This window comes from Salvelinus namaycush, chromosome 22, assembly GCF_016432855.1.
Source record: "Salvelinus namaycush isolate Seneca chromosome 22, SaNama_1.0, whole genome shotgun sequence".
Lineage (NCBI taxonomy): Eukaryota > Metazoa > Chordata > Actinopteri > Salmoniformes > Salmonidae > Salvelinus > Salvelinus namaycush.
The window spans coordinates 25,206,633-25,221,527 of NC_052328.1; the positions used below are offsets into that span (position 1 = coordinate 25,206,633).

General features: G+C 41.5%; 1 protein-coding gene across 1 annotated transcript; it reads left to right on the forward strand.

The window, feature by feature from the left end:
- The first annotated feature begins 10,807 nt into the window (after nucleotides 1–10,807).
- Nucleotides 10,808–12,145, forward strand: LOC120017987 (D(1C) dopamine receptor). Its single transcript, XM_038960947.1, has one exon. The coding sequence runs from the start codon at nucleotides 10,808–10,810 to the stop codon at nucleotides 12,143–12,145; it is 1,338 nt and encodes a 445-aa protein (XP_038816875.1).
- Nucleotides 12,146–14,895: the final 2,750 nt, after the last annotated feature.

Below are 14,895 nucleotides of genomic sequence, written 5' to 3' on the forward strand. Positions count from 1 at the left end.
TAGACATTTTTGCAAATGTATAAAATATAAAAAACAGAAATACCTTATTTACGTAAGTATTCAGACCCTTTGCTATGAGACTCGAAATTGAGCTCAGGTGCATCCTGTTTCCATTGATCATCATTGAGATGTTTCTACAGCTTGATTGGAATCCACCTGTGGTAAATTCAATTGACTGGACATGATTTGGAAAGACACACACCTGTCTATATAAAAGGTCCCACAGTTGACAGTGCATGTCAGAGCAAAAACCAAGCCATGAGGTCAAAGGAAAGGTTCGTAGAGCTCCGAGACAGGCTTGTGTCGAGGAACAGATCTGCGTAAGGGTACCAAAAAATGTCTGCAGCATTGAAGGTCCCCAAAAACACAGTGGCTGTCATTATTAAATGGAAGAAGTTTGGAACCACCAAGACTTCCTAGAGCTGGCCACCTGACCAAACTGAGCAATCAGGGGAGAAGGGCCTTGGTCAGGGAGTTGACCAAAAACATGATGCCCACTCTAACAGAGCTCCAGAATTCCTCTGTGGAGATGGGAGAACCTTCCAGAAGGACAACCATCTCTGCAGCACTACACCAATCAGGCCTTTATGGTAGAGGGCCCCAGACGGAAGCCACTCCTCAGTAAAAGACACATGACAGTGTGCTTGGAGTTTGCCAAAAGGCACCTAAAGACTCTCAGACCATGAGAAACACGATTCTCTGGTCTGATGAAACCAAGATTCCTGGCTTAGGAAGGCCACCAAAAATTCTGACATTTCCATCCCCAATTACAACATCTTCCGACAAGATAGAACTGCCAAAGGGGGCGGTGTTGCAATCTACCGAAGAGATAGCATGCAGAGTTCTGTCATACTATCCAGGTCTGTGCCCAAACAATTCGAGCTTCTACTTTTAAAAATCCACCTTTCCAGAAATATGTCTCTCACTGTTGCCGCTTGCTATAGACCCCCCTCAGCCCCCAGCTGTGCCCTGGACACCATATGTGAATTGATTGCCCCCCATCTATCTTCAGAGTTCGTACTGTTAGGTGACCTAAACTGGGATATGCTTAACACCCCGGCCGTCCTACAATCTAAGCTAGGCCCTCAATCTCAAACAAATGATCAAGAACCTACCAGGTACAACCCCAAATCCGTAACCATGGGCACCCTCAAAGATATCATCCTGACCAACTTGCCCTCTAAATACACCTCTGCTGTCTTCAACCATGATCTCAGCGATCACTGCCTCATTGCCTGCATTCGTAATGGGTCTGCGGTCAAACGACCACCCCTCATCACTGTCAAATGCTCCCTAAAACACTTAAACGAGCAGGCCTTTCTAATCGACCTGGCCCGGGTATCCTGGAAGGATGTTTACCTCATCCCGTCAGTAGAGGATGCCTGGTTGCTTTTTAAAAGTGTTTTCCTCACCATCTTAAATAAGCATGCCCCATTCAAAAAATGTAGAACTAAGAACAGATATAGCCCTTGCTTCACCCCAGACTTGACTGGCCTTGACCAGCACAAAAACATCCTGTGGCGTACTGCATTAGCATCGAATAGCCCCCGCGATATGCAACTTTTCAGGGAAGTCAGGAACCAATATACACAGTCAGTTAGGAAAGCTAAGGCTAGCTTTTTCAAAGAGAAATTTGCATCCTGTAGCACTAATTCCAAAAAGTTTGGGGACACTGTAAAGTCCATGGAGAATAAGAGCGCGTCCTCCCAGCTGCCCACTGCACTGAGGCTAGGAAACACTGTCATCACCGATAAATGTACGATAATCGAAAATTTCAATAAGCATTTTCCTAAGGCTGGCCATGCTTTCCACCTGGCTACCCATACCCCGGCCAACAGCTCTGCACCCCCCGCAGCAACTTGCCTACGCCCCCCCTCCCGCGCTTCTCCTTCACCCAAATCCAGATAGCTGATGTTCTGAACGAGCTGCAAAATCTGGATCCCTACAAATCAGCTGGTCTAGACAATCTGGACCCCCTCTTTCTAAAATTATCCGCTGAAATTGTTGCAACCCCTATTACTAGCCTGTTCAACCTTTCTTTCGTATCGCCTGAGATCCCCAAAGATTGGAAAGCTGCCCCGGTCATCCCCCTCTTCAAAGGGGGAGCCACTCTAGACCCAAACTGCTATAAACCTATATCTGCCCTGCCTTTCTAAGGTCTTCGAAAGCCAAGTTAACAAACAGATTACCGACCATTTCGAATCCCACCGTACCTTCTTCACTATGCAATCTGGTTTCCGAGCTGGTCATGGGTGTACCTCAGCAACGCTCAAGGTCCGAAACGATATCATAACCGCCATCGATAAAAGACAGAAATGTGCAGCCATCTTCATCGACCTGGCCAAGGCTTTCGACTCTGTCAATCACCGCATTCTTAATCGGCAGACTCAATAGCCTTGGTTTCTCAAATGACTGGATCACCTGGTTCACCAACTACTTCTCAGATAGAGTTCAGTGTGTCAAATCGGCGGGGCCTGTTCTCCGGACCTCTTGCAGTCTCTATGGGGGTGCCACAGGGTTCAATTCTCGGGCCGAGGTTTTTCTCTGTATATATCAATGATATTGCTCTTGCTGCTGGTGATTCTCTGATCGACCTCTACGCAGACTACACCATTCTGTATACATCTGGCCCTTCTTTGGACACTGTGTTAACAAACCTCCAAACAAGCTTCAATGCCATACAACACTCCTTCCGTGGCCTCCAACTACTTTTATATTCTAGTAAAACTAAATGCATGCTCTTCAACCGATTGCTGCCCGCATCCGCCAGCCCGACTAGCATCACTACTCTGGACGTTTCTGACTTACAATATGTGGACAACTACAAATACCTAAGTGTCTGGTTAGACTGTAAACTCTCCTTCCAGACTCACATTAAGCATCTCCAATCCAAAATTAAATCTAGAATCAGCTTCCTATTTCGCAACAAAGCCTCCTTCACTCATGCTGCCAAACATATCCCCGTAAAACTGACTATCCTACCGATCCTTGACTTCGGCGATGTCATTTACAAAATAGCCTCCAACACTCTACTCAGCAAATTGGATGTAGTCTATCACAGTGCCATCCATTTTGTCACCAAAGCCCCATATACTACCCACCACTGTGACCTGTATGCTCCCATTGGCTGGCCCTCGCACATATTCGTCGCCAAACCCACTGGCTCCAGATCATCTATAAATCTTTGCTAGGTAAAGCCCCGCCTTATCTCAGCTCACTGGTCACCATAGAAGCACCCACCCGTAGCATGTGCTCCAGCAGGTATATTTCACTGGTCATCCCCAAAGCCAACACCTACTCTGACCGCCTTTCCTTCCAGTTCTCTGCTGCCAATGACTGGAACGAATTGCTATAATCACTGAAGATGTAGACTTATATCTCCCTCTATAACTTTAAGCATCAGCTGTCAGAGCAGCTTACCGATCACTGTACCTGTACACAGCCCATCTGTAAATAGCACACCAAACTACCTCATCCCCATATTTTATTATTTTTTGTTTTTGCTATTGTCATGACGTTGGCCTGTTGGGGAAGGTTCATGACCCCCATAAATACCTTTCCCCTTTTCTCTCTCTCTACTTTATAGAGTTGAGTCTTGTAAAATGTTGTAACATAGAGAGTCTGGTAACATCAAAAGGTGGGAAACGGAACCATATTTCGGTAATCCAACCAGTTGAAAATATGCGTTGGTACTTAATGAATATGATCTCATATCAGTTGTTGTCTGAGACATTACTACTAATGACAGGATGACATAAACTGTATCTTGGAAAGTCGACACATTCTAGTTATCAGATTCACATGGAATTGTTGTGCAATTTAAATGTTTAAATATGAAACTATTTGTGAAAAGATTAAATGTAATTTTAGCTTCTTAAATTAGAGAACGGTTTGTCATAGAGAAACTCTGCTCACTCAGAGGCCCCGCCCAAGTGAACAGACATTGGTTGTAAACTATGAAACACGCCCTTCTCTTCACCCCGATATAAGCCCGTTGACGAAAATCCAACTTTATGTTCCGAGGACGTGAGGACGACGGTCCTACATTAAAAGGGCTCAGATAATAACCTAACAAAATTAGCATCGTGTTCAATGTGAAGGTGACGATCGATGGATGAATTTCGAAAGGATGAATTCCGAAAGGATGAATTTCGACTATACCAGCCAGAATATAGCACAAGCTTAAAAGTATGGCAACTTGGTATGAACTTTGAACTCTTATACAATCCAGAAGTGATACCTCCTAGCCGTTGAGTTAGCAGCAGCCACTGTAAACGAGGGCTAGGAAAGGACGGACGACGTATCCATTCTAACACACACAACGATACTACAATGTACCCAGTTTACCACCAGAGACATTCTTCAGATGACAAGAGATCCCTGCTGGGCAACCCGGCCTTCCATCTACGACCAACCTATTGAAGCGCAGCTCAGAGTAAATATTCCTTACATTTTTCTTTTCCAAATGGGCGGTTATTTAGAATGCATATGATTCTGTATTTACGATAGCATAGCTTCTCCCTTTGTTACTCAGTCTTCCCGCTCTTTAATTCAAAACCCAACCCTCTTTCTTTGTGTAACCAGCCGTCATATCTGTTCCGTCTGCTAGGGACGTTTTCCTTTATGACATAATTTGTAATCAATGTATGATCCATTCTGTGTAGATGCAATTCTGTGTGATTATTTAGGTATTTAGTAAATAAATAATTAAACCAAATTTTGTATTGCTGATTCAACTGGTTAGCCAGGGTTTGTGAAGATAACCAAGAATTTACAACTTTCAAATGAGACTGAATAAGGTGAGGATTAAATATTGACTGCTACTGATGTAAAAGATTACTAGGTATTTAAGAGTTGTGGTGCCCCGACTTTCTAGTTAATTACATTTACCTGATTAACTTAGTCAGGTAATATTAATTACAGAGAAATTATTTTATAGAATAGCATGTCATATCACTTAATCCGGCATAGCCAAAGACACGACACTATTTTGCACCCCAGTATCTCTACTTGCACATCATCATCTGCACATCTATCACTCCAGTGTTAATGCTAAATTGAAATTATTTTGCCTCTATAGCCTATTTATTGCCTTACCTCCCTAATCTTACTACATTTTCACACACTGTACATATATTTTTCTACTGTGTTATTGACTGTACATTTGTTTATCCCATGTGTAACTCTGTGTTGTTGTTTTTGTCTAACTGCTTTCCTTTATCTTTGCCAGGTCGCAGTTATAAATGAGAACTTGTTCTCAACTGGCCTACCTGGTTAAATAAAATAAAAAAAGAATTGTACTCTTTGGCCTGAATGCCAAGCGTCACGTCTGGAGGAAACCAGGCACCATCCCTACAGTGAAGCATGGTGGTGGCAGTATCATGCTGTTGGGATGTTTTTCAGCAGCAGGGACTGGTAGAATAGTCAGGATCGAGGTTAAGATGAAAGGAGCAAGGTACAGAGAGGTCTTTGATGAAAATCTACTTCAGAGAGCTCAGGACCTCAGACTGGGGTGAAGGTTCACCTTCCAACAGGACAACAACTCTAAGCACACAGCCAAGACAATGCAGGAGTGGCTTCGGGATAAGTCTCTGAATGTCCTTGAGTGGCCCAGCCAGAGCCCAGACTTGAACCCAATCAAACATCTCTGCAGAGACCTTTTTTTTGCCTTGTCATTATGGGGTAATGTGTGTGGATTGATGGGGGGGGGGGGGGGGGGGGGGGGTTTAATCAATTTAAGAATATGGTTGTAGCGTAACAAAAAGGTGGTAAAAGTCAACAGGACAGAATACTTTCAAAATGCACTGTAGGTTATGCTTATTCATATACATTCTATATATAGGACAACAATCTAAAAAATCTTTCACAGGCACATTTAAAACAAGGGGCCATTTTAACCCCTTGAACTTCTCCAAAAAGAAACTTTCTTTTTCTCCAAAAAGAACCTTCCATTTAGGTTCTCTACCTGCTTGAAAATGTTTCACACGTTATATAGGCAAATATTTTTCTTATTAGGCTACTGTCCAGAGCATTAATGTCCAATAACTTAAGCTAGTATAATGTTCTTCTCTAGGCCTAAAGTACCAGTCAAAAGTTTGGACACACCTAGTCATTCAATAGTTTTTCTTTATTTTTACTGTTTTCTACATTGTAGAATAATAGTGAAGACATCAAAACTATGAAATAACACATATGGAATCATGAAGTAACCAAAAAAATAGTGTTAAACAAATGAAAATATATTTTATATTCTTCAAAGTAGCCACCCTTTGCCTTGATGACAGCTTTGCACAGTCTTTGCATTATCTCAACCAGCTTCACCTGGAATGCTTTTCCAACAGTCTTGAATGCGTTCCCACATATGCTGAGCACTTGTTGACTGCTTTTCCTTCACTCTGTGGTCCAACTTATCTCAATTGGGTTTAGGTCAGGTGATTGTGGAGGACAGGTCATTTGATGAAGCACTCCATTACTCTCCTTCTTGGTCAAATAGCCCGTACACAGACTGGAAGTGTGATAGTCCCACTAAACGGAAATCAGATGGGATGGCGTATCGTTGCAGCATGAAGTGGTAGCCATGCTGGTTAAGTGTGCCTTGAATTCTAAATAAATCACAGACAGTGTCACCAGAAAAGCATCCCCACACCATCATACCTCCTCCTCCATGCTTCACGGTGGGAACCACACATGCGGAGATCATCCGTTCACCTATTCTGCGTCTCACCAAGACAGGGCGGTTGGAATCCAAAAATCTTACATTTGGACTCATCAGACCAAAGGACAGATTTCCACCAGTCTAATGTCCATTGCTCGTGTTTCTTGTCCCAAGCAAGTCTCTTATTATTATTGGTGTCCTTCTGTAGTCGTTTCTTTGCAGCAATTTGACCATGAAGACCAGAGTCAAGCAGTCTCCTCTGAACAGTTGATGTTGAGATGTGTCTGTTACTTGAACTCTGTGATGCATTTATTTGGGCTGCAATTTGAGGCTGGTAACTCTAATAAACTTATCCTCTGCAGCATAATTAACTCTGGGTCTTCTTTTTCTGTGGCGGTCCTCATGAGAGCCAGTTTCATCACAGCGCTTGATGGTTTTTGCGACTGCACTTGAAGAAACTTTCAAAGTTCTTGAAAGGTTTTGCATTGGCTGACCTTCAAGTCTTAAAGTAATGATAGACTGTCATTTCTCTTTGCTTATTTGAGCTGGTCTTGCCATAATATGGACTTGGTCTTTTACCACATAGGGTTAGCTTTTGTATACCACCCCTACCTTGTCACAACACAACTGATTGGCTCAAATACATTAAGAAGGAAAGATATTCTACAAATTAACTTTTAACAAGGCACACCTGTTCATTGAAATGCATTCCAGGTGCCTACCTCATGAAGCTGGTTGAGAGAATGCCAGGAGTGTGCAAAGCTGTCATCAAGGTAAAGGGTGGCTACATTGAAGAATCTCAAATTTAAAATATATTTTTATTTGTTTAACACTGTTTTGGATTCTACATGATTCCATGTGTGTTATTTCATAGTTTTGATGTTGTCACTATTATTATACAATGTCGAAAATAGTAAAAATAAAGAAAAGCCCTTGAATGAGTAAGTGTGTCCAAACTTTTGACTGGTACTGTATATGTTGGCTAAACATTGACATGATTGACATCACTGTTGTTGTCTCTTGCTAGCCACATGAGGTTTTGTCGTGTCTGCTAGCGTTGGGGGAAATGTAACCTAGTTTTAAAAGAAAAAGAGGACCGAGCACGCCCCCATTCTCATCGACGGGTTGTAGTGGAGCAGGTTGAGAGCTTCAAGTTCCTTGTTGTCCACATCACCAACAAACTAACATGGTCCAAGCACACCAAGACAGTCGTGAAGAGGGCACGACTAAACCTACTCCCCCTCAGGAGACTGAAAAGATTTGGCATGGGTCCTCAGATCCTCAAAAGGTTCTACAGCTGCACCAATGTCAATGTCAATAGTCTGCGTAGACATTTGATTAGCTGTTCAGCAGTCTATGGTTTGGCAGTAGAAGCTATTCAGGTGCCTTTTGGTCCCAGACTTGGCGCTCCGGTACCGTTTGCCATCCCGTAGCAGAGAGAACAGTTTATGACTTGTGTGGCTGGAGACTTTGACCATTTTTAGGGCCTTCCTCTGACACGGCCTGGTATAGAGGTCCTGGATGGCAGGGAGTTCGGCCCCAGTGGTGTACTGGGCCGTACACACTACCCTCTGTAGCGGCTTGCGGTCGGATGCCGAGCAGTTGCCAAGCGGTGAAGCCAGTACACCACTGGGGCCGAACTCCCTGCCATCCAGGACCTCTATACCAGGCCGTGTCAGAGGAAGGCCCTAAAAATTGTCAGTCATGAGTCCAGTCAAGATGCCCTCAATGGTGCAGCTGTATACTTTTTTCTTCACAACTGTTGTTTTTTTTGGATCATAATAGTTCCTTAGTGATATGGACACCGAGGAACTTGAAGCTCTCGACCCGCTCCACTACAGCCCCGTCGATGTGAATGGCGGCATATTTAATGTGGTCTCAATCAAATGATCCATAACCTATAGAAGGTCTGGGCAATTCCAGTCCTGACTACAATAATCACCTAATCATGATCTTCAGTTTAGAATGCAATTTGATTAAATCAGCTGTATTTGCTAGGGATGGAGAAAAAGTGCGAAACCAATCAGGCCCTCGAGGACTGGAGTTGCCCACCCCTGGCCTATAGGCTATGAAGTGCATGCTCAGAGAAGCACAGTTATATAACTAAGATAGCTGCTCAGATGGTGTAAATAAAATATTCCAACCCTGAGCCCCGTCCTGCCCTGCTTTTGCTGATCAAAAACAGTTGTGTGCTGCCTAACCAATAGCTGTGCTGTGTAAGCCTTAAGTGGCATTTCAGGAGGCTTCTTCCGAATGTTTTTTTGATTATGCCTAGTGCAAAAAATGTACTGTTCTGTTAAGTTTGAGAAGGAGAGTACGAAGATGAGAAGGAGGACCCGGAGGTTCACTTTGATAACTTGCTACTACAATAATTGATTTTATTAAAAACAATATGTTATATTAAAAACAATTCTGTCCTAATATTTATATATTTCTTAATCCCCTTTTACTTTTAGATGTTTGTGTATTGTTCGATACTACTGCACCGTTGGAGCTAGGAACAAGCATTTCGCTACACCCACAATAGCATCTGCTAAATATGTGCATGTGACCAATACATTTTGATTTGATTTGATCTTTCTTGCCCATCATGCATTTATCAGAGTTATTGACCTCATAATAAACCAGATTGCATTGTGGTGCTGAAACTTGGGCGGAAGGTAGCCTAGTGGTTAGAGTGTTGTTCTAGTAACTGAAAGGTTGCAAGATCAAATCCCCGAGCTGACAAGTAAAAGATCTGTTGTTCTGCCCCTGAACAAGGCAGTTAACCAACTGTTCCTAAGCTGTCATTGAAAATAACAATTTGTTCTTAACTGACTTACCTAGTAAAATAAAAAAGACACAGCACAATCAAATGGACAGCTCATGGTGCTGAAAGTAGGCAAATATGAGTAAGAATAATTAATTTCAACCATCTTCATTTTAATTAGACGTTACTAACCACAAGAGGGATTTGTGTTGGAGACTATTTCTTCCTATTTAACCTTTACTGCAGTGGGCTAAATCAGGTTCACACAGGGTTTCTTGGTAGTCTTAAACACATCTACTTTGAAACAAAAGTATACACCTCACACACATGGTTATGGACTTAAAAAGAAGAAGACACCAGCACCTTATCAGATATAGAGTTCTGATTATATAAAGTGATCTTTAACAGCACCTTTGCCCGCGATGCTTTATGCTAGAAACAAGCTGTAAAATACCCGGGAAAGATGTGACTCAGATGCATGGGGATATAATTAGTTTGTTTCTTTGAAATTCAGAGGCTGAGCTACAACCTTCTATATCCGAGGAGACAAATACATTGACTTTGCTTGGAAAGTAATCTAATTCTGTCACTATCAGTTGATTAAGCTATTCACTTTTTGTACAATAGAAGATGTTAAAACCCAGACAGCTTTTAGGGAACATGTGTAACCTTCTCTCGTTGGGTTAAGCCACAGAAGAAGACTAGCTAGCAGTTAAAGCTAACTTTTTTTTCATTGGTAGGCCTACTCTGTCTGGGGTGAAAAGGTAGGCCTAACTTTTGAATGTACCATGCTCAGACTCCTAATGACTTCTCAAATGTGATTATTTGCAAACAGGGACAGTTTTGTTTCAAACATGACACACTGATTTGGCATTGGAGAAATATGATAAGATGAATTGGCCTATCTCTCTGTCCATTCTTAGCCTGTAATTTTGATAATTTGTGTAGTATTAAAAGAGATTCTGCTAATATGTAAAATTATGTAGAATTGCATGAAATGTTTGGGAAACCTGTTGTAGGCTACAGATATGTCTGCCAATTTACTGGATGAGTTGACCACTGGTGCTAATTTTGTCTCACGGTTAAAGTGTCATCCTTGAGATGTCCATACCCCTTACCCATACCCAACCCCCTTTACATTTCAACTTTAATGGGGTGACGTCAGAGTTGTGACGTTCCAAGGATACGTTAAGACTTTTCAATTGTCTCACCTGCTATGAGTCATAGCCTATCACGAGAGAGGGAAGCAACCGATAGTTTTGGACGTTTTCTGTAGCCTCCTTTAGTCCATTTGAATGGATCCGGGTTTGGAAGCTGTCCGCTATATGAAAATAAAGACAGTGAACAAATACGTGGTTCAATGTGAAATCGAAGCGTTTCTACCCAAAGACAGAAAAGTGCAAATGGAAAACTATACTGGAAATGAAACTCAAGTTCGTTCGGAATCGGACGGCACAGACGAGGAGACTGGCGGGAATGGCGTGCGCGCGCTAATTGGATGCATTTTGTTTCTCCTCATTGTGTCGACACTGCTGGGGAACATGCTCGTGTGCGCTGCCGTAGTTAAGTTCAGGCACCTCCGGTCCAAGGTAACCAACTTTTTCGTGATTTCTCTGGCGGTGTCTGACCTCTTCGTTGCCGTCCTCGTGATGCCATGGGAGGCAATATCTGAGGTGACTGGCACCTGGCTGTTTGGTAGATTTTGTGGCATCTGGATAGCTTTTGACATAATGTGCTCGACGGCATCTATTCTTAATCTGTGTATCATAAGCGTGGACAGATACTGGGCTATAGCTAGTCCTTTTAGATATGAACGGAAAATGACCCACAGAGTTGCATTTATCATGATTGGAGTGGCGTGGACGCTGTCAATTCTCATCTCCTTCATACCTGTCCAACTGAACTGGCACATGGCCGACGAGGAGACGTCAGCGGGAAACTTTAGCAACCACTCTGAGAATTGCATAGCAAACTTGAACAAGACCTATGCTATTTCCTCATCACTGATCAGTTTCTATATCCCAGTGGTTATCATGGTTGCCACTTACACGAGGATTTACCGTATTGCGCAAACGCAGATACGGCGGATATCCTCCTTGGAGAGAGCCGCCGAGCAAGCGCAAAATAACCAGCACCCAAACGTTTGCACGCACGAAAACGCATTAAAAACTGCTTTTAAAAAGGAAACAAAAGTGCTAAAGACCCTCTCCATTATCATGGGAGTTTTTGTGTTTTGCTGGCTGCCTTTTTTTGTCCTAAACTGCATGGTACCTTTCTGTGACCCTCCGTGCGTAAGCGACACCACGTTTACAATTTTCGTTTGGTTTGGTTGGGCCAACTCTTCGTTAAACCCTGTCATTTACGCATTTAACGCGGATTTCAGAAAAGCCTTTACAACTATTCTGGGCTGCAATAAAATTTGCTCAAGCAATACAGTGGAGGCTGTTAATTTCAGCAATGAATTGGTCTCTTATCACCACGACACAACGCTCCAAAAAGACGCACAAGTCTTGATGGCTACACAGCATCCTCACGCAATCCCAAACGTGGGAGAGGACACAACCCCACTGTCCGACAAAGTTTCTCTTATCTCAAACGCATCTCGCAATCACAAGAACACGTTGCTGCCAGCCATCGTCCAATTCCAGTGTGACGGGGAAATTTCACTGGATACCATAACGCCATTTACTTCAGCCGGAGCCATGGAATGCGACTCAATCCCTGGTCAAATCCACGATTAGAATCTTGCCCAATTAATTGTAGGTTATGATTAATTGAAGTATTGCATTCTTGATTTGTTTATTTAAAATTATATTTTATTGTAAAATCATTAACTTATTTTATGCCGTGCGTAAGTCCGTGCGCAATGTTATAATAGCTTTATTATCTCACTGATCGTCATCGATACATTTATGCTGTGATTCTTTTAAATAGGCATGTCTTGATAAATGAAGGAATTCACATAGAAATGTTAGTCTAGTTTTAGTCTTGCCACTACACACATTTCTAATTAATGGAACACAATTGAATGAATAAGCGATGTTGTGTATTGTACGAGAGGATATCCATGATATTTTGTTTGTGAATGCTTTTCATATTCATGCCAAAATACTTGCTTTAATTCATGAGAATGGTATTTCTGTAGTCAAGTAGCTCTCAAACATGGGAGTAATCTATTTTTCAGCAATATTGGTAAAATAATTATTCATAAAAAGGCAATGATTTTGGTATAAATTGAAATGTTTAATCAGATATATAATAATGGAAACATTACTTGACATTATTATGTTGTGAAAATAGCTGTAAAAATGTCTTTTTACTAAAGTCAAGTCATATTTGATTTAAAGTGCATTTCACAATGTCTCAAAACACTCTAGAGAAAAATAATGACAAAATATAAAATACAACATTTGTAAATTTAATATAATTCGAAAAAATATGTATAACAGATTATGTTCTCGCCAAGTCACTTCACTATAATTGTATGATGCATCTGTCCTCTGTATAGTTCCTGACAATACCATGTAACCCATGGTAACTGAACCACATCTTCCCCTCTGATAATTGCATCTATTTTTATTTTATGATTATTTTAGTGTCTTAAGCTGCTCTGTAGTATTGGGAGAAAGAAAATAGTATAGTGAGCCCTAATCCAAACTCCAATGTCCCCAAATGTTATCAAAATACAATTTGGAATATGATCTAAATTATCTCCCCTCAAAGCCATTGCCTCCTATGAATCTAATATGAATACATAGGCCTATATTTTATAGGTGTTGTAGCCTACTGTTCCAAAAATGAATACATTTCACTTCACATCTGTTTAAAAAAAATACTTCAGATTCCTGAGAGCATCAAATTACACCAGCGCCCCTTTCATCTTCACAGGACAAAGGGTTGAAAAACAAAAGTAGCAGTATCCAGGACACTGAGGAGGCTGACCTGGTGAACCGCATGGCAGGTGTGTGGAGTGGACTGGACACACACACACACACACACACACACACACACACACACACACACACACACACACACACACACACAAGCCGGCCAGGGTAGTGGTGGTGGTGGAGTAGGGGGTTGGGTGGGGGCTAGTCTGAGTGCATGCCTGTATTTCCCCCCCAAAAAGTCTCAGCTACTGTAATGTCATACTACCATCTCATGTTATTAGTGGTGGTTTTTCAGCATATTAATATGACATTATCCTCCTCTCACCTCCCCTTCATTTAGCTTTCCAAATGGCTGCAGACATTTAATGAGACATTTCAAAGACCGTAATTAGTTTTACCATTTTGCAGTTTGACATTTTAGCATGGACTCATGCAGTGACTTGATCAAAATATAGAATTTTAACATCGTATTTTTTGGGGTTTTGAATTACAATTGATATTATATCTTTAGGAAGAGCATGTGGAAAACGAACTTAGGCAAAGAGAAATAGATCAAACATGTATACCTGAGCATATATAGCCACACATACAAGGGTGCACACACACACAAACTACTTTAATAATTTCTCCATTGGCAAGATGAGCAAATTTAGGCATGACATGCCAGCAACAAATGCTGACACTACACATCCAAGTATATCTGACTAAATTATGAAAGACAAGCATTGTAATTTGAATTCCAAAAAGTAAGTGTGGAAGAGGTAAAAAAATTATTGTTGTCTATCAACAATGACAAGCCACTGGGATCTTACAACTTGAATTGAAGATTACTGAGAATAATAGCGGACGATATTGCCACTCCTATTTGCCATATTTTCAATTTAAGCCTACTAGAAAGTGTGTTCTACCTAAGAATAGTAAAGCCCCCTTTACTGGCTCAAATAGCCGACCAATCAGCCAAAATTGTGTTTGACCAGATACTATGCTATTTTACAGTAAACAAATTACTTTTTTGAGTAAAGCCAGTGTGTCTATGAATGCGGATGACTCAACACTATACATGTCAGCTACTACAGCGACTGAAATAACTGCAACACTTTACAAAGAGCTGCAGTTAGTTTCAGAGCGGGTGGCAAGGAATAAGATAGTCCTAAATATTTGTAAAACTAAAATAATTGTATTTGGGACAAATCATTACCTAAACCCTAAACCCTAAACCTCAACTAAATATTGTAATAAATAATGTGGAAATTGAGCAAGTAGAGGTGAGTAAACTGCTTGGAGTAATCCTGGATTGTAAACTGTCATGGTCAAAACATATTTATACAACAGTAGCTAGATGGGGAGAAGTCTGTCCATAATAGCGCTGCTATACCTTCTTAACATTACTATCAACAAGGCAGGTCCTACAGGCCTTAGTTTTGTCGCACCTGGACTACTGTTCAGGCGTGTGGTCAGGTTCCACAAAAAGGGACTTAGGAAAATTGCTCAGAACAGGGCAGCACGGCTGGCCCTTGGATGTACACAGAGAGCAAACATTCATATTTTTTTTAAATTTAACCTTTGTTTAACTAGGCAAGTCAGTCTCTCCTGGCTCAAAG

What these genes read in the sequence shown, in the direction of transcription:
- LOC120017987 (XM_038960947.1), top strand. Translation starts at nt 10,808, where the DNA reads ATGGAAAACTATACTGGAAATGAAACTCAAGTTCGTTCGGAATCGGAC.